General features: G+C 44.8%; 1 protein-coding gene across 1 annotated transcript in view; it reads left to right on the top strand.

Moving 5' to 3' along the window:
• LOC110219855 (leukocyte immunoglobulin-like receptor subfamily A member 6) overlaps positions 1–12,706 on the top strand; it is a 46,718-nt gene extending 34,012 nt beyond the window's left edge. Inside the window, exons 11-22 of the mRNA XM_078146269.1 lie at positions 755–887; positions 1,153–1,188; positions 1,491–1,766; positions 2,102–2,386; positions 2,743–2,796; positions 4,362–4,397; positions 4,718–4,834; positions 4,927–4,969; positions 5,072–5,109; positions 5,216–5,271; positions 5,421–5,545; positions 7,558–12,706. Of these exons, the coding sequence (XP_078002395.1) occupies positions 755–887; positions 1,153–1,188; positions 1,491–1,766; positions 2,102–2,386; positions 2,743–2,796; positions 4,362–4,397; positions 4,718–4,834; positions 4,927–4,969; positions 5,072–5,109; positions 5,216–5,271; positions 5,421–5,545; positions 7,558–7,618 (1,260 nt within the window). The 3' untranslated portion in view covers positions 7,619–12,706. The remainder of the gene's footprint in view (positions 1–754; positions 888–1,152; positions 1,189–1,490; positions 1,767–2,101; positions 2,387–2,742; positions 2,797–4,361; positions 4,398–4,717; positions 4,835–4,926; positions 4,970–5,071; positions 5,110–5,215; positions 5,272–5,420; positions 5,546–7,557) is intronic.
• The last annotated feature ends 7,614 nt before the right edge of the window (positions 12,707–20,320 follow it).

Here is a 20,320-nt window from a genome sequence, read left to right as displayed (position 1 = left end):
AGACTCAGCAGCAGCTATTGGAGTGCTCTGAGTGCGAGGAGATGAGGGTCTGCACCAGCATGAGAGCAGGGTCAGACGAGAGAAGGGGCTCTTAGAGAGATGCTTTAAAGGTAGAAATGAGACTTGTCAAAAGACAATGGAGACTGAGAGCTAGTGGGGTGGAGGATGACTGCTAGGCTGGGAGCCTGGGGGTCTGGGACGATTGTGGTACCCTCAGCAGAAAGAGTAAAGTTTAGAAGTGGAGCAGGAGAGGAAAGATGGGTTCAGCTTGGGACGTGTCGAGTTCGAGATCCAGGACATCTAACCCAAGGTGTCCAACAGACAGGACAGAGGGGAAGACTCAATGAGGCATAATGAAGGACAGAGCAAAAGCAGGACCAGGGATAGAGATAAAGAGATCCGTCCATGCAGTGAGTCCAGAGCTGGCCAGGTTGCAGATCGCCTTGAAGCTGGTGGCCTCTGGTTTGGTGACCAGCTTCAGAATCTGAGTAACCAAGAAGAAAGAGGGTTCTTAGAGCTCTCTGAAGTCAATGCCCACCCACTGCACAGAGGGGAAATTGGGGCAGAGATGGGGACATGGACCAGTCCAAGGACACACAGTGACGTGGGGCAGACCCTTATCTCCACTGGGTTTTCCTGATGCCCCAGAATGCTTGGGTTCTAATGGGACCCACACAGTCCTCTAGGACAGTTAGTCCCTCCCTCAACTGACTTGTAAATTGTAAAGAGGAAGTAGTTACTCCTCTAATGAGAGAGGGAGGAGCCAGGAAGGGTCAGTGATAGGAAACTCATGGCTGGGCTTGTTCCATCCCCAGTCTGGGCCACCAGCCTTCAGTCCAGCCCCGGGACCACCATGTCTCCCTGGCTCCCTGCCCTGCTGTACCTCGGTGAGTCTGGGCAGGGAGAATTTCAGGTTCCTGATACAGGGCTGTCAAGGGCAAGAGCAGCCTTCTCTTCTCTCCCTCATTTGACAATGAAAGAAAGAAGCCCAGAGTGAAGAAATGACTCCCCTGAGTTCACCCAAGGCTAGAACCCCAACCCAGGTGCCCTGATGTCCAGCAGCATGCCTCCCCCCACTTCCCATCCCCCACCCAGAGCTTTGGTAGGGAAGCTGAGGATTCTGGGCAGGGCTGATGGGACCCTCTCTGACAGGACTGTGTCTCAGTGGGAGGATCAAGGCACAGGACCGTGAGTTCTCTCCCCCCAACCAACCCCCTCCCATTCTCTCTTTTTGTCTGTATCTGTGTCTCCATGTCTCTATCTCTCTGTCTGTCTCTGTCTCTGTTTCTGTCTCTCTCTCTCTCTCTCTCTCTGTCTCTCTTTCTGTCTGTCTGTCTGTCTTTCTCTCTCTCTCTCTCTCTACTCACCTGTCCCCCCAAGGGAGGACAGACTGGAGGGTCTGGGCTAACCTACTGGAGTGACTCTGGGAGGGGCCTGGGGGCAGGAGGCATTGGAACCCTCTGGAACTCCAGGCTCTAACTTCCTTCCAGATCTACTCCCCAAACCCTCCCTCTGGGCAAAGCCAGACCATCTGATGCCTGAGGGGCAACTTGTGACTGTCTGGTGTCAGGGCCCTTCTGGGGCTGTAGGTTACAAGCTGGAGAAAGTGGGAACCTTTTGGTTTATGTTGTCCTACCCTAATGGGAATAAAGCTTCATTCTTTCTGGGGAAAATGAGAGTAGAAGCTGCTGGTCTTTACCGCTGTCACTACTGGACCTCATCTGGCTGGACAGAGTCCAGTGACCCTCTGATGCTGATTGTGACAGGTGAGGCAGAGACCCCAGCCCTAGCCCCCACCCTTCAGCCAGGGCTCAGTCCCCACTAAATTATTCCCTCCCCAGGTCTACACACACACACACACACACACACACACACACACACACACACACACACCCTTCCTTATCTAGGGCCACAGTAGAGATGGGATTCTCAACTCATAACCTAGCATGGGCAGCCATTAGGGGTCTCATTCTATGGCCATCATTCCAGAGCTGGGGGGAGAGGGATGGACCCTCACATGGCACAACTATCCCTTTGAGCTCTGACCTAGGCACAGAGAAGGGGTGCTCCCCTGTAACACCAGGGTCTCCTTGTCCCCTAGGCCAATATGACAAACCCATCCTCTCTGTCATGCCCAGCTCTGTGGTGGCCCCAGGGCAGACTGTGACCTTCCACTGTCAATCTTTATATGGCCTGGATGGCTTCATGATGTCTAAAGACCAAGCAGACAACATGACCCCTCATTATGAGTGGAAGACTCTGGCCAGCTTCTCCATCCAGGCTGTGACAGCTGCTCATGGGGGCACTTACCGATGTCACACTTTCCATAGTGACTTCCCTTATGTGTGGTCAGCTCCCAGCAATCCCCTGGTCCTCAGGGTCACAGGTGAGACATCCCCAGCCTAGCCCCTTTCCCAATGGTGCCTAGCTGTCCTCTGCCACAGACTGGCAGCTCTGTGCTCAGCCCTGGGGAGCTAGGATATTGTGCCCTAGGACTCCTAGCAGTATCCTGGGCAAGGGACAAGGAAGAGGGTAGGGAGAGAGGACAGTGTCTAACAGCCTCAGGGTGGGTGGAAGACACCTCCCCTGCCCTGCTTTCCCTCTTGCTCCCCCAGGAGAAGACAGGGTATCCAGTGGGACCAGAAAAGGGGGGGCTTACAAGAAGACTCAGTAGGGACAGCCTGGATGGGGAGGGGGATGACAGGATAAGTTAGGCTACCTGCCCTATCATCTCATTCCCAGACACTCCTGAAGAGCACAGCCTCCCAGTTCCCAGGGAACCAGACCCCACAAGTCGTAAGTAACTGCAGCCCAAGCTGGGTGTCTGGGAATGGGGAGAGGGGGGAAGGCTTCAGCCATTTTCAGTGCCCCTCCCTGTCCCAGAGACAGAACCCTGTCCCAAGGGAGCCCAAAGGGGCAGAAGGAAGGATCCCAGGAAAGAGACATGGGGAGAGAGAAGGAGAGCCAATCCTCTAAGAGTTAGGGAGAAGGTGTTTGGGTGAGACCCAGGAGGAAGGAGGAGGAGCATTGAACCTATGATTCTATTGCTATAAAGAGCTCCCAGATGGGGAAATACCCTTTACCAGTGCAGGTTTTCAATTTCTCTACAACTTCTAGTCCATAGAGAGCTGCCAGAAGCACTGAGTGTATTAAGTAACTTGCCCAGGATCGCACAGCCAGGTAGAGTTGGAGTCAGGACTTGGACCCAGATCTACCTGACTCTGAGACCAGCCCTCTCCCACCATTCCATATTGCCTCTCAAATATGTAAAATATATACATAATAAAAGACAAGGGAATTAGAAGGGGGGATGACTATTAGCTGGGAGAAGAGGGTGTTAGTCCTTATTAAGAAATTGACCCTTGGACCACTTCTAGGAAACTAAAGACTCTGAGAGGTAGAGGTGGAGAAGGAGGACATTCCAGACATCAGAGCAGCCTTTGCCAAAGTATGTGGGCAGGAGATGAAGGGTCCTACGTGAGAAGCAGCAATAAGGTCAATTTGACCAGATTTTACAGAGGGTTGAGAGAATGGCTATAAAGAGCTTTAAGTGCCAAACAGAGGAGTTTAAATGTGATCCTAAAGAAAATAGGGAGCCACAAGGGTTTAATGAGTAAAAGAGGAGAAGGTCTGACCTAAACTTTGGGGAAAATCATGTTAGCAGGTAAGGAGGGTGGAGTACTGAAAGCTGGCAGCCCCCCAGCATCTAGCTGTGTCCAAGGTCTTGAAATCATTCAACATTCAATATTGCAAGAAAGCAGCATTAGGACCAGCCTGAACCTTCCCTCCAGTAGTTTGCAGAGCCTAGCTCTAACATGCAATCTGAAGTCAAGAAATGGGCTGGAAGAATGGACAAACAAATTAAAAGGATCCCACCATAAAAAAGTATTATGGTGATGGGGACACTCAAGGCAGAAACCTAGAAAAAATAGAATGACTCCAAAACATCTTATGAGGAAAACCACAGAGAAAAACCCATCTTGAACAACTAGAATTTCTGGAAGAAATGAAGCTAGAATTTTTAAAAACAGTTTAAAATATCTTTCCAAATTAAATCAGAGTACTAGAGGAAAACAATTGGAAAAGAAATGAGAGCTATAGAAGAAAAAATTGGAAAGAGAATGTATAAATGAATAAGGACTTGTAGGAATCAGACCACATCCATGTCAGCCCAATAGACCCTTAAAGATCATGGATTCCAGCCCCTCCACCCCTTTAGTTTCACAGATGAGAAAGTGAGGTCCAGAAAGGGGTCCAGACTAGTCACCCAGTCAGTGGAACCCAGGTCTCGGGACTACCAGCCTAGGCAGTCTCTGTGCTGGCCCTGCTCCCCTAACCCTGCTTCCTTCCTCATTCCCCAGGAACCTCCTCTCCAAAGCTTTCTAACCTGCTGTTTGGTGAGTAACTATGATTCCCATACCAGCCAGTAGTGGGAGGCCCTGAGATGGATGTTAATTGAGGGTTGATTTCTCCCTCCTCCCTGCCCCCCCAAATCCTGGAGTCCCATTAATTACCCATCATGTCCCCTTGAGCACCTCCTCTGCCTTGTCCCCCAACTCTGGGGGCCATCCAGAGAGAGGGAATCTAAACAGAGCTCATATCTCCTCCTTCCAACTGGGGGCTGAATTCTCCCACCCCAATTCACAATGGGGAGGATACCCCCCAAGTACCATAATGGTGTTAACACTATCCACTATGCCTTGGTCTTCACACCAAGGTCTCCCCAGGCTCATAGCAAGCATCCTGATGGGCATCTTAGCCCTCATCATCCTGCTTTTCCTCTTCCTTCTCTTCTTCCTCCTTCGACGCTGCAGCCAACATCAAGCTAGACTCAGTGAGTTCTTGGGGCTGGGGGTGGCCTTGGCCAAAGGCCTGATAGGACACTGGCTGAACCCCCCTGGAGTCTGATTCTGACTCTCCTTGCAGAGACCAGGGGCAAAAAGGCAGAAATCAAGGAGTCCCTGAGAAGGTAGGGTCCCTAGATATACCCTGATTCCCCCTGAGCACCTCCCCAGTGATACCACTCACATTTTTGGACCTTCCCCCTCTTCTATGTCTTCTTCTTCCTCAGCTCTGACTCAGCTGGGACCCCCGTGGAGGAGACTCTGTGTGAGTGAGGTGCAGGGGCTGGGGTCCTGGGGGTGCCAGAGGGAAGAGCCTGGTCCCGGGCAGAGCCAGGGTCCTGGCCCCTCATGCCTTCTCCTCTTGCCTCCAGATGCTGCTGTGAATGACGACAGACAGACAGAGGAGGCCAGACAAGAAGACACGGCTGTGAGTCACTTACACATCTCTCCTTCTGGAGGGAACAGGGAAAAGAGGCTTCCCCAAGGCCCCACACAGCTGGGAGGGTTCAGGGTCCTTTCCTCTCCTCAGGCCTCTTGTCCCATGTCCCACTCCATCCCTCCATCTCCTCCTGCCAGGTTCCCAAAAGGGAAGACCCTCAGGAAGTGACCTATGCCCAACTGAACCCCAACAGCCTCAAGGCTGGGGCCAAGGACCCTCCTCCTTCTGGACCAGTGGAGCCCAGCCTCTATGCCTCCCTGAGGTGAGCTCAGCCTGAACCCGGGGGACCCCAGGAGGAAGAGGCCTCTCCCTATTTAGCCTCTGCTTTCTGAGGGCAGACCCTGTCCCAATATTAACCCAGGTGTTAGGATCTTTTCCATTACAGCAGGTACCCAGTAATTTCATTTCTCTTGTGGCAGCAGTCAGGTTGTGTGTGTCTATCCTTGGTGGGCCTCAAAGGTAACATTGGTAGCCTACATGAGCTCATCTTCTGCTTTCTGCAACCTACCAAAAAAAAAATCAGGCTCTCAACTTATCAATAATTCACCAGTAAGGAAATATAAGATAATTTGCCTACTGGGTGAGTCTACACTCAAGCCACCAGCCATCCACCAGCTCACCAGAGGAAGCTAAGTAGGAATTGATAATAGTAATAATAATAATAATAGCTAACATTGATATAGCACTTACTGTATGCCAGGCACTGTGCTAAGCACTTTACACGTATTATCTCATTTTGATCCTCACAACAACCCTGGAAGGTAGGTGCTATATTATCCCTATTTTATGGAAGAGGAAACTGAAATAAATAGAGCTTAAATGGCTTGCCCAGGGTCAGCCAGCTAGGAAGTATTTGAGGTCAGATTTGAACTCAGGTCTTCCTGACTCTAATCCTGGCACTTTGTCTACTGCACCACCTACTCACAAGCTCTGAGCTTAAGTTCTTACCTCTCCCATAGCCTAGGCTCTCTGTGACCCCTAGTAGAAAAAAGTGCTGGTCCTGATTCAGTATTGGTCCAAGAGTTTGCAACTAACAGCACTCTGAATTATGAGAATTATAGGAAAATATCTACTTGGCAAAGCCCCACCCTGTTTCTGAGAACCGTCCTTCCATCTGGCCAGTCTTCTATTTCTGTTACATAGGCAAGTGATCACAAGATTTTATTATAAAAAGATTTTTTTAAAAGTTGTCAAGGGCTTGTTTACCTGATGTAAATCTTTATGACTAACCTCACTGCTGCTCAAGTGGGGGAGGGGGGTGAAGTGAATGCTCTGTCTTCCACCTGGCCTCCACGTAGCCATGAGCACATGGTTGCCCCTGCCTTTTCTGGTTGGTTGGTTTCTGCATTAGGCAAGAACTCCAGAGTGATCTGGTCCAGGACTAATGGAGATCTCATGAGTTCCAAAAGGTGTGGAGGTCCCAGATGCCAGTGAGGAGCCACCTGGAAACAAAGGATGCTTCTGAATCACAAAGAATGGCCACTGGAATAGAGGTTGACCCAATTTGCCCATTTGGACAGCATGCTTTTACCATCAGTGTATTTGGATGGTACAGGGCAGTACTGGACAGGTGAAATGATAAAGAATTAATTAACAAGCTGTTTCGTGTATGAGTGAGATTTAAGCATTAGCCTTCTTACTGATTATAATTGGAGTTATATGTTGCTACTGAATCTTGTGATTCCAATTAATTCTGCACTTATGTGCTGTGATTCTCCCTTGATTAGCATTTCTTTCTGTGTAGGAATAAACTACCATCCTGTACTCAGCTCATATTGTACACTGGGTACCTCTTTTACCACTACCCCTCTTTTGGAGGAAGCCTGAGACTTCTTGAAGCCATTTTGTACCTACAGTGACTGTCCCTCTGCAATCAGTGTCTACCTGGAGGGTGTGTCTCTGTCCCCTACACTGTGTCTCCAGAGACCCAATGAGACCAACAACCCTACAAATGAGCACAATAAGGATGCCTCTAGTGAACTGGGGTGTCCAGGGATGGGCAAATAAGAATATCTTCCTTTCCCAGTAGGATAGCAGTCATGTTCTGTTACACTGAGACTGCTGAGAAGCACCTCCTAGACCATCAGAATATTCCACCAAGAATGTTGGTAAACAGAGCTTCCAATCTCCTTGAATTCGTTTTGCTTGTTTCTTTGTTTTTCCCCTCAGTGGAATGAGATCATTTTTATTATTCCTCTGTTAGCTAAAGTCAAATCTTAACTGCAGCTTAAATTTTTTTTAACTGCTCAAACTAACTCTCCACCAATTTCACAGGGTATCTCCTGGCCAGATAGTTCTAATGCAGACCAAAGAAACATTGCCTATTGTTCATTGACCAGAACAATATCAAGCCAAGTGAGTGACCACTTCTCCTGCAAAGCCTGGTCATACGTCAAATCATCTGGTGCTTTTGTGACCTACTGACTTTTCTGTGTCCATGTCTAACCTCATAGGTAGTGTGGACCATCATTTTCTGTATGTTTTATGGCTAACCTTTTTTCCCTGCCTTGAGAGTCTCTACTAAAGAAATCTGGGACAGAAGAGACGGTGTCTCTGGGATCGTCCTTACTAAAACTTTCTTCAACAACATTTGGAGAGCAGAAATTGCATTTGTATCCCCAGAGCATACCTCAGTGAAGTGCCTGGCTCATAGTAGGTACTACTAAATGCTCATTGATGTATGAATTAGTTGGTTGGATTCCCTGAGGAGCAAGAGCTGAGTAACAACGAGCAATTAGTTAAAAAGACTAAAACAAAGAGACTGTGCCAGTAATAACCAGATAGTCTGAGCTCAAAAAGTAACCCTTTTAATGAGGAAGATACTGTGTATAGAAATACAGCAACTATGCCTTGGATTGAGGATAAAGGACCCCATTTTAAATGGGGGGGGAGGCTCAACCCAGAGTCTCCAGGTATTATGATCTCTCACATAAGATATGTATGTCCATATAACTTGTCTAGCATGTTTTGGTGGAGGCCTGGGGAGATATGATCATAGGCCCACTTATTAGGAGAGGAGAAGAGCCAATAGCCATACCTGAATGGATACACAGGGCCCCGAAGTGCCACCAAGAACACCAAGTATCCTTATCTTTGGTCTCTGAGAGGAGACATTTGGCTAGTATTGTATCCATTTACTCTTCCCTTAAATATCTCTTGTCTAGAGGCAAAAGTCTGCATTCAGAAGGAAAGCTATTTCCTTGTTTGCTCTTGGAGGATGGAGTAGCCCTTAGCTTACACTAACCAGCTTAATTCCTTCCCACCAAATGCTGGTCACACAAATGACATCACAGTTAACAGTTAGTAAATGTATTTATCCAGGCAAAACAGTAAACAGAAATTGGAAACATTCTACAGACTGGAATGTATCCAAATCCACAGGCTGAATGTAGACCCACACTCAGCCCTGACCACCCATCTCTGTTGACCACAGAGATCACTGTCCAGCCCCAATGCCTCACTCCCTTCACCAGCCTCCTGGGTGAAGGAACAGACTCAGGCCTGTACCAGCTCTCTCTGCAACAATCTTTGAGGACTGTGAGCTCCTCTTACCATCTGCTACCCATTATTACCACTATGGTTTTTCCTGTTTTTCTCCCTATCCCTTAAAATAATTAGTCAGCTACCATTTAGTAAAAAACTATCCCCTGCTTACTCTTCATGTTTTCTTGTCCTCATCCTCTTCAACTCAACCCCAACCATGTCTGAAGAAAACCCTATCCATCCTTTCTTCTGTGTCCTCTGATATTCCAATTCCATAGCAATCTTCCCTTCATCCTTAGACCTCTTCCTCTCATACTCCTTCCATCTATTGACCATCTATTATATCTTGTTCTCCTCTGATGACCCTGTAGATCCAGCTACCCTCTCTAAAACTTCCCTCACTTTCTGTATGTTCTCTCACATCTCATGCTAACACTGAAGAGAATTAAATAACTTGAAGGAATGACAAGGTGCAGTGAGGGATCTTTTTTTAAAAAGTAGGAGCATTGGGTTTGCTTGTAGGTAACAGGAATGAAACCAGCAGGTAGGGACAGAATGAAGAGTAGAGAAGTAAGGAGGTGATTTGGAGGAAACTTAGCTAGAGGAGACGAGAAGTGATGGCATGTGAGAAAAAGGGACCCTTCTTCATAAGAGACCAGAGTAAAGGAGGAGAGGGTGCAGATGGTCAATCAGTCAATCAACAAACATTTACTAATGCCAGGTTTGGGGCAGGCACTGTGCTAGGTACTTAGGATACAAGGTAAAAAATAAACAATCCACACTCTCAAGAAGCTTCTGATGACAAGGAGTTTTGAGATTAGTAGAAGGGCAAGAAGGAAACTCATGGCCAAATGCCCCTAATTTCTCAACAAAGTATACCTACTGAAATAACTGGTGATAGAGGAGGCTTGGGGAAAGAAAAGAAGAGAATGTTTGGGACTGCCTCTGAGGGGGATGTAATAGAGAACTGATTAGAGGGCAATAAAAGGTTTGCCTTGCTTCAGTGAGAGCTCACTTAACAGCAGATAACAAAATGTATAGACCTCACAGCTTTATGACTTCTTTCAACTCCATTCAGCTGCATGGGAGTAGGAATAGGAGACAGATGGTGGGAATAATCGAGGGCTGGGCTTTTACAAGGTAGGAGCAGGGGTAGAACAAGACATCTGAGAGGAAAATAAAGGTTCATGTTGAATCTGTTATCTATGGTACGGAGACTGTGAATGGAAGAAAGGGAAGTCAGAGCAGAGATGATGGTTTGGGAAGATGCTATGATGAACAGAAAGGAGTTCACAGGGAGAGTGAAAAGTGTAAGAATGTCAGCTCCTTCAGAACAAAAGCACCAGTTTGGGTTTTGCCTTCATCTCCGCAGGACCCAACCTGGCAGGCACGTCATAAATGCTTTTTTTGGTGAATGAATGAAACGCAGAGTGGGAAAGAGAGAGGGGCACAAAGAGGGACAGACGGAGACATAGAAGACAGAGACAAGGACAAGCCCTTTCATGCTGGTATCCGAGTTAAGAATAACACAAAAAGAATAACAAAAGAAACACGGATTTATCTCAGCATTTACCAGTGAGGGTGAGGAAGTGGCGAGAACCCCAGGTTTGAAGTCAGAGGAACTGTCTAGTCTGTCTCTTTTGCTACATAGTATTTGCATTGATGGCCACCCTAATGCAATGCCTCTCCCCTCTCACACCAGTTTCCGGAGAAGGACCACCACCACAGGGTGCTAAAGGCACCTCGAGGTTCTGAACTCCTCCTGCTCTCCCGTTCTACCTCATGAGGCCCCAGCACTGTCCTTCCCTTTACATACTTGGAAGTAGACAGAGCATGCCTGTCTCCCCTATCCCCCCACCCCACCACTTTCATAAATATTAAGAAAGCATTCTAAAATTATTCTAGTCTGAAATCTTTAGACTAATCTGAAAGATTAGTCAGTCTTTTGTTAACTATCACTTCCAAAACAATGTCCTACTCTCCTCTTTCGAATCAGCTCAGGAAGGATTTCTACTTTGAAGTTACTAGAGCAGTAACCAGACAAGGGCAGGAATCCCCTAACTGATGAATTTAGGGGTGACATAGGCAGACCTGGGGCTTAGGAAGATCACTTTGAAAGCTGAGTGGAGGATGGACTGAAATGAGGAGAGACTTGAGGCAAGCAGACCACCCCCCAACAGTGATGGCAATAATCCAGGCACAAAATAATGAGGCCCTACATGAAAATAGTGGCAGTATCAGAGGAGAGACGGGGATATATACAAGGGTGGTAAGGCTGACCTACACATGTGGCATGGGAGTGTCATTGGAGGTGGCCAGCCTCTTCTTCCCCAACCCTTCTCCAAGGGTCATTCTGCCAGGAGAGGAAGAAGGAAATAGGCCAGAGATCACCATTCTGCTCTTCTCAGAGAGAGAGGTAATAGGCTAAAAGTGTATCTATCTGTTCCCTTAAATATTAGCCTAAGGATGTGTTTTCAGGTTAATGCTAACTTCTGATCACTGTTTCATTAAAAAGAGGGAAAAGAAAACCCTAGGCTCTATATCTAAGACTTGACTCCCTTACCACCAAACATCATTATCACAACAAACATACAAAATAATTAGCAAAGAAATTCATTTATCCACATCATAGCAAAGCTGGAATCAGAGAAAGTGTACATAGAATATACACCAGACAATAATGAGTGAAGGAGCTCTCTCATTGGCAGCAGCATAGCTCAGCTCTACCAAGAGAGAAGTTGCTGGATCTAACCCAAGGCAAAATGCCTCAAAGTCTCTAGGGTAGCAAGCTGGGGAAAGGGACATGAGGGAGAGTGCCAGCTCCTCTCAGGTCTTCCCAGAGTCTTTTCCTTCAACAACCTGAAATGGAGTTGGCCTTGTCCATCTTCTCTCTTGAAGCACCTGAAGTGACTGGAAGAAAACTGAAGATCTTTCCTCTCTCTGGTTCTTCCCAACTCTGGCTATCCTCTCACACAGGGCTGGGCATTTATCCCCACCAACTAGGAGAATGTCCAACACCAATGGGCTTTGGAGCTCCAGTTACATTCCTCCCTTAGGCTGAAACTCTTTGCAGTCCATTGCAAAGATCAGCTGAGGCAGGTCCAAAACCTGTCATTATATAGCATAAACACAAACATCAGCACTTTAAAACAACAAGGGTGAGTTTTCTGCCATCCCAGGTAACCAAACCTAAATAAAACAAATGTTTGTTAACAAACATGCAGTATATCAGCAATACCACTGCTAGGTATGTATTCCAAAAGAGATAAAAAAAAAAGAACTTATATGTACAAAAATATTGATAGCAGCTCTTTTATGGTACAAAGAACTGGAAATTGAGGGGATGCCCATCAACTGGGGAATGGCTGAACAAGTTGTGGTATATGAATGTAATGGAATACTATTGTGCCATAAGAAATCATGAGCAGGATGCTCTCAGAAAAACCTCAAAAGATTTATGTGAACTGATGCAAAGTGAAATGAGCAGAACCAGAACATTGTACACAGTAATAGCAATATTTTAAGATGACCAATTGTGAATGACTTAGCTAGACAACTCTGAAGGATCCATTTATTTCTATATACAGTAGCATTCAGACTTTAAAGAAATATGTCCTACCAATAAATGCAGCTCTGCAGTCAGTCATTTGTGTAGTTAGTCTGACTGACCCCATGCTTAAAACCTTGCTTAGACTTCAGGTACATGGGCAGCCAGCCTGCAGGAAATGACTTCCAGAAATACCCTTGAGCATTTGCATTAATCCCTAATCTCCCTATGATCCATAATGGGGTGGGGACTGTTTTAATCCCACCTCTTCGTGATCTCATGTACCAATCAACACATTTTTGACCTTACATGGAAATTGTTTATTTCAGTCTATAAAAGCAGCAGTCAACTGCTTGTTGTCTTGGTATGCCAATAAAATCCTGTTGACCTTTCTTTTCCTGGGTTTGCCTTATTGACAGTAAGGCCCAAACAAAGATTTCTTTCAACTTAAATCCTGGCAACCAACTACAAAGGAACCACTCTCACTCTGCAGCCAGCATTCAGACTTTTGTCTGATCTCAGGTGGGAGTGGACTGTCCTAGAGGACTGGACTGTCAGTCAGCCATGAAGTGGTCAAAGGAACTCAGGAAAGATAAGGAGAAACAGGTCCCAAACCCAAAATTGATTCTCTCTTGCTCGTGCATAAAAAAGTGAAAGCTGTGTGCATGGAGAAAAGGGCAGTGGAGAGTAGCTGGTTTTGCCCAACACTAGGTCACCAAGGGACAGAACAGTCCAGGGATACCAGTATCATTCTGGGATTGGGATAGAGTCAGCCTCCTGCTGATTCCTGCTTAGACAACCCACTAAAGCTTGGGACAAAGGAAAGTGGCCAGTACAACCAGGAATGCCCAAAATTTAAGTAGTAAATCTCAGCGGAGACGGGACTCAGTACTTAGACAATTGTGAGAAGCACATTTGGCCAGATGAATATGAGACCTCTGAAAAAAACAGACTTGAAGATCAAGAGCCTAGAGAGACAGTGGGGTCAGAGGTACTGTTGGGCAGAACTTTCAAACTAAGACTGACCCTCATTACAGTGGCCACACAATCCATATTTTCCAAAGCAAACACCATGGCAACCTTAAGAACCACTTTTGTAGGACATAATCAGAGAAGGAAGATAAGATTAAGGAAGATTTGGCAGCCCCCATGAAGGGGTGCTATGCAGGAAGACAGAGGAGAAGAGATTATGGACAGGGAAGGGAGATTCAGAAAACCAAAGGGAGCCCGGTGTGGTTATGTCTTTTTGTTTTAATTTGTTTTGTTTTACTGTACAAGGGAAGGACATTATAAGAGAGTTTGAAAGAAACTGAGATGTGACATGCCCAGATCATGAGCAGGGAACCCCCATGAAGAACCACCAGCGCAGCTCAACCCTATCTGCCCTGCAGCCCATTGTCCCCACCGTGGGAGCCAGAGCATCCAAACTTCCAAACTTCCTCTTTGGATACTGGGGAAGAAAATTCACAATGAGAGGAGAATGGGTGGAAAGTAAAAAAAAAAAAAAAAGCTGGAGTCTGTTTGCACTGAGTATGAATGGAAGGTTTGAAAGTCAAGGGTTTAGATTTTGGAAAAAGGAGTTTCAGGGAGGTTTGATCTCATTGAGATAAGGACACGAAAAGTGTTATGTGGTCATTCTTTATGATCCAGAAACTATAGTAATGTATTTGCAACATGGAATTATTTGAGAATAGCATGCCAAAAGTTTGTCCTTGAAGGACCATTAGCAGGGATATATTTTAGTCTTCATGTGAGGAATATAAAATCCTCATGGACCCTAAGAAAAAGCTGAAAATACAAGACTGTCACTTTAAATCTTTGGCAGTAAACTACCTGGGCGTAGGAAGTGCTAGCAGCAAATGGCCTTTGGAAAAACTGAGATTCCATGTGATATTATTTGTACATGTAGATCCAGATAAGATCAGGACTTAATGGACAAGACACTTAATATTTGTAATTCAGGCAATGTGTTTAGAAACTGCAAAATTAAATTTGTTAAAGCATAGTTGGATCAAAATTATTCTATACTTGCCTTTAATGCAGTCAGTATAGAGTACCAAAAGTGATAAAAAAAAAAATGAAGTTACTTTCTATGTAATTCAAAAATGCATTTAACTGAACTGATGTCATCTGATTGGCAATAAGTTTGTTTCATGTTTTAAGTCCATGACATTGCGTGGGTTATTATGTTTCTAAATTCTATTATATTGTGAATGTTGGGAAACCACCGCATAAGAAAGACTGTTAAGAGAATGATACAATTGTATCATTAGGCAATTTAATTTCTCTTTTGATATGGCTGCTGTGAGATTACTAAATTATTAGAGGTTATTGTAATAACGTTAAAACTTATCAAGTATTTAAGTATATTTTAACAGGGAAGAATAACAATTATTGTATGGGAAAAGAAGAGAGAGAGGGAGAGACAGAGAGAAGAGGAGAGAGAGAGAGAGAGAGAGACCTTGTAAAATCTCCTTATTTATAAACTTACCAGATTCCTTGGGACCATCTGTTTGGGAAAGTTCATAAAATCTTATCAGCCCTTCAAAAGAACTTGCTAAATATTGTGAAATTCCAAAATAATGAATCGGTTTACTGAGAAAATGGGATCCCCTCTTCCATCACAAATGCCCCTTGGCTTAGTGGAGGGGAGAATTTACAAGTTTGCTTATAGTATAGAAGTGATTTTATCATAATTTGTGAATATGAAAATTATGAAATTATACCTGGAAGTAGCCAGTGTTTTTCTTGGTTTTGAGTGAACAATCATTCATTCTCTATGGGGAATTCCATAATGTAGTTATTTTCTTAATTTCTAATGACTGATTTTTATACCAGGATGAGTTAAATTCTAGAGGAAAAAGGAAAGAAGGAAAAAGAAGAAAAGGATGTTGAGTGAATTTCTTTTTGAAAGGCTGGGTAAAACTTTTTATTGCAACAACATGAGAGAAATAATAATAACTGAATCTAGTCCTAAGCTATGATTATTAGAAGTCTCTGGCTGCCTGCACTTGATATCTTACAAGGTAATAGACTCACTCACAGCACACATGACACAGACACAGCGACACACACTGACAGACAAATTGATAGGACAAATATAAAGAGAGCACAAATTAACAACAGGGATAGGGAGAATTAAAGGCTTGTTAGAAACCCCCAACATGAGTTGGCTATTATTATTATTTGGAGAAAGTGGGGTTGGGGAATTTTCAAGGATCCAAGACTTGACAGGGTAGGGGTGGATGGGGACCAGATCCTGCAGCCTTTGCTCAGAACACCGCGATAGTCATTGGGGGGAGCATTGTCACCTCCGGTGTTTCTGCTTTTCTATAACCTTGAGATGGGTCCTGCATACAGATTCCCAATGCCCTGGTTTCTTGCAATAGTGATAAATACCAGGTTTGTGGTCCCTTCCCACGTTAGGAGTTGGGTGTGGGGTTTGGATGGGAGCTGTTCAAAACTCCCTTTTTGCTTTAAGGTCCTCCTCAGCCTGTGTTGCTAGCATCTGGGCAAGCTGGGAGGCAAGCTCAGCTATAAATTATGGGAAATCCTTAAGGGAAAGGGTGAGGAATAGGGTAAAGGAAGAGCAAAAGTTAGAGGAGAGGGAGAGGCTAGGGCTATTGGGCAAGAGGGGAGGGTGCAGTAGAAGGAATTAGCCACTGCTGGGGAGAGAGGTGGTGATGCTAAGGGAAGAGGCCTCTGCCTCTCCTTCTCCCTCGGCCATCTCAGCAACCCAAAGATGAAAACATTCCCCTCCTGGATAGATGTTTTCTTGATCATCAAACTTAATTTGGTTTTAAGATAAAGTAATTTTGGTCAAAAGAACCCCATTGTGGCCAACATAATTTGGGGCTATCTTTAGTTAACCGACACCGCTGGTGTTCATCAGATTGGTAATGGCTTGACGTATAAGAGGTGGCCATCTTATTAGCCAGATTTCTAGTTTTAGTTTCTGATTGACCCATCCTAGATCGACCCTTACCTGAGGGGATCTAACTGATACAAAGCAATTAAATCTCAACTTGATTCCCAACCCCAGAGCTAACTTAAAGGGAATTTTTTTTTGGACTTCAACCAAACAACTGGGAGGTCCATGGAAGCTGGGAATAGGAGAACTTACCCGACCCAGTCCGGGTTAGAACTCCAGGAAAAAATGGATCCTGAGGCATCTGAGCCACTAGCTGGGGTGGGCTGGTGTTTTCTCTCATTCCTTCAATTCCATCAGAAATCACGGTACCATTACTGTCAACCTGAAAGCTGGTTAAAGAGGCAGCAAGCTAAGTGATAAGTAAATTCATATTGTTTATTCCCTTAAGTTAGCAACATGTACATGGAGCCAGAGCTTTAACTCTGACTGAATCAAGCAATTTTAGGAGGACATTTAAACCCTGATTCAGGATGTCTGTGTTACTCAGATTCATGGTCTCTATATATGTTTAATCATAGCACGAGAAAGGAATTTTCTTAATTAAATAGGTTGTAAATACAATAAGATAGGAGAATGCCAAAGTGTCAATTGAAATTATAGATCCATTAACATGGCATAGCATAGTATATGTCCATAAAATACCAAGAAAAGAAAAGTCCCATTATTCAAAGTAGTGTCTGGGTTAAGGCGCCTTAGTGGTCATAAACAGAAGAATGCTGGTCAGCTTCATCTGTTGACACAGAAAGGGGCATTCTGGGTTCACTCAGAGAGCAATACAATGCATGTCCAGAACACACAAAGCATTGTGGTAGATTAAGCCCAGAGTGGGCCAAAATGTCTCTCTTGATTTACCAATCCAGGTTTAAGGTCTTTCTCAGGCACTGGAGTTCAAAATGGTTTGAGTACAAGTCTACAGTATGTATGCACACATGCCCACAATAACAAAGCACACTATTGGCTTCCCCAAAGTTGGCAGGAATGCTGCAGGATGGATAGTGTTCTTTTGGCCTGTGGCCCATACCCTCCCTACCTGCAAGTATGCTCTTGAACAGCAAGCATGAAGCCATCCAGGTGTCTGCTACTTATCTCCATTAGTAGGAGAACCTGAGTGTGACTTATTGCCCATGTCCGGGGCCACCTACAGCCTAGCCCTCCTGAGCAGAATGCACACGTTTTTCCAAGTCTTCATCAATGAGACCATAGGTGCTGTGGGGACACTCAGTACTGAGGCTCATGCATTTAGAGCTGTGGCCATACTCGACTTTCCCCTGGCAGAGAGGGCAGGGGTATGGGCTTTCATAGGTCAGGAGGGCTGTACTTGGGGTCCTGGAATGTTTGACAGCATTCATACCCACCTGGACTCCATATAGAAAGGCAAGGAGGGGTCTTGATCTCCGCTCCATGGGAGAGGCTAACATGGCTAACCTGATTTTTCACAGCTGAAGAATCATGTTTGTAGGTTTTCTATTGGTCTTCTTTATAGAGTCATTTGCTGCATATGTTTGCAGTGTCTCCCCTGATGGCAAGAACTACTCCCAAGGCTGACTCCCAGATTACAAGCAGCAGAGATTAAAATGATGCAGCTGAGGCTAGAGACGAGATGTGGGTCCAATTGTCATGCTGCACCATGAGTCTGGATAGCATGGAACGGGGCATTATTGTACAAAATCAGTTACTCATGCAGAGTCTGAGTGACCTCATGTTTACCACCTTGCTTAAACTTTGGGCATATGGACAACCACCCTGCAGGAGACTGTGGTCTGGAAATACCTTGCACGTGTGCACTAATCCCATCTCCCCAAGATACTGTAATGAGGGACAGACTGGGGCAGCACGAATCTCATCTCCTCATTGATTACTTGCATCAGATGGAAGTAGCTCACTCCAGTCTATAAATGCTTCCAGGGGCAGCTAGGTGGTGTAGTGGATAGAGCACTGGCCCTAAAGTCAGGAGGACCTGAGTTCAAATATGACCTCAGACCAGGCACTTAACACTTACTAGTTGTGTGTGACCCTGGGCAAGTCACTTAACCCCAATTACCTAAAAAAAAATTTTTTTTTAAAAAGCCTCCAAAAGTTTGAAATCACGTCAGGCTGAGTTAATGAAGTATTTTTACATTTCTTTTCCTGAGTTTGATTCATTGAACACAGAAAGGCCCAAACCAAGATTTCTTTGGCATAGCGATTGAATAACATTGGACAAAGCCAAGTCAGTTTTGATAAACTTGTTACATCTCCAAAAACTAGTAAAGCAAAATAAGAATAACATTTAAAAACAATTCCAGGATACAACCAGGAACAAAATTATCTGTGACTCAAAAGATTATCTACTCCCAATGAAGAGAAAAATGAAAGAAAAATGCAAATAAAATGCTTCCTCCTCCAGAAGAGGAAGCAAAGATCTTCAGACACAGAAACTGACCACACTGAAAAACCTGCCAGCAGATTTTTTTCCATTCAAGGAAGTTTCCTAAGTCTCAAAATACTTGCCTAAGGCAACAGCATTGCAAAGCAATGGGTTAAGCAAAATCAACAGACTGAAAGAAGATGGTGTCAAGATTCAATGTCACAAAAAAAAAATCCATCTGGGAAAGAATCCTTCCATAGTTTCGCAGGAAATATTTCAGCTTACCAATACACATGGTAAATCATGCTATTTGCAAAAAATAATTCCCAGTTGCTTTCATTCCATGCCAGCAAAAATTAAACAAACTTTAAACGATGGGCTTTATCGATTTGAAAACTGAAACTTTTTCAAAAGCCTGAGGCAATTTAGGCTAAATAATAATAAATAATAAAATGAAATAAATAAATAAATAATAATTAAAAGTGTACTTATATAGCCCCATTCAGAACACATACTTGAGAAAATAAAACACTGAAGAAGCACAGGATGGGAAGAAAATTGTCCTAGCTTTTTAGAGAAACTAGCAAAAAAAAAAACCCACAATTTCTTGCAAAACTAAGTAACCAGAAATAATATTCTTACAGACAGAGTTCCTACACGTAGCAAAGGATGATTCCTCCCTGCAGCACTGGGGCATCATTTTTGTGGCCCAATGGGAGGCACAATCAATATCTCTAGCCTCTTTCCTTCCCCTCCCCTCCACCATTACAGAGTGAAGGAGCTCTCCCATTAGAAGAGAGATAGCTCAACAAAAAAAGAGAGTCCCAGATCTCATCCAAAGAGAATCTTCCCAGAGTCTCTAGAGTAGCCAAATGGGAATAGGGAAATTGTTGCGGTTCAATGGTACCCCAAAATATTGAGGTGCATGGTGTATGAGTCGTCTGGAATGAATTCACTCAGGCTGTCTCCAAACCAAGTAAAGGCATTCATTCCAGGTAGCACAATACACCAAGCAGGCTCTTCTGCCCCTTAAAAGGAGACACAGCTCAAGGGAGACCCCAGCTTAAGGGAGGGTAGTGACAGCCCCTTAAGAGAGGCAGCTCTCTAAGGGAGATGGTCACTTCAGGGAGACACCTCTTAAGGGAGATGGACCCCCCCCCCTCACTTAAGGGAGATGGCCACCAGCCAGGAGAAGCTATGGGTTCTTGAATGGGATGTCCCAGTGAAGACTGCTCAGTGTCTTTAAGGTTTGGGATAAGGCTGAGTGGGATTAGGGTCCTGTGAAAACTTCTTAGAAGAATAAATAGAAATTGTATTAGACTCAAGGCAGGCACAGCAGCCTGACAGGCCTAAGTTTCGATTTACTAGAAATCACCTGACTTATGGGAATTCAACCCCAAGTACCCCCCCATGCCATTGTTAAGTAGTTAAAGTTTGCCAAGCCTGAAACTCCTGAAGAAGCACCCCCCTGTATGCACCTGTTGCTATATTTCAGTCATGGTGACCTGGCTGTACAGTACAGTGTCTAGCTTGACTGCACATCTTTAATTACTTCTTTGGTATTACTTCAGCAAACTAAGAAATATAGATATGTATATTGTGTTCATTGTTTTGTACATTGAGAATGTGAGCCAAATTTGGCCAGTTGGTGGGAGGGGGGAATTTGCCCATTAGGGTATATAATCAGGTCCTTTGCTTCTGTCTGTGTCTCCTTTCATCAGAGTATTCT

The sequence above is a fragment of the Phascolarctos cinereus genome, unplaced genomic scaffold, assembly GCF_003287225.1.
Source record: "Phascolarctos cinereus isolate Bilbo 61053 unplaced genomic scaffold, phaCin_HiC Scaffold_726;HRSCAF=1367, whole genome shotgun sequence".
NCBI lineage: Eukaryota > Metazoa > Chordata > Mammalia > Diprotodontia > Phascolarctidae > Phascolarctos > Phascolarctos cinereus.
Note: the sequence above shows the minus strand (reverse complement) of the source record. Positions and strands in the feature narration are given on the sequence as shown.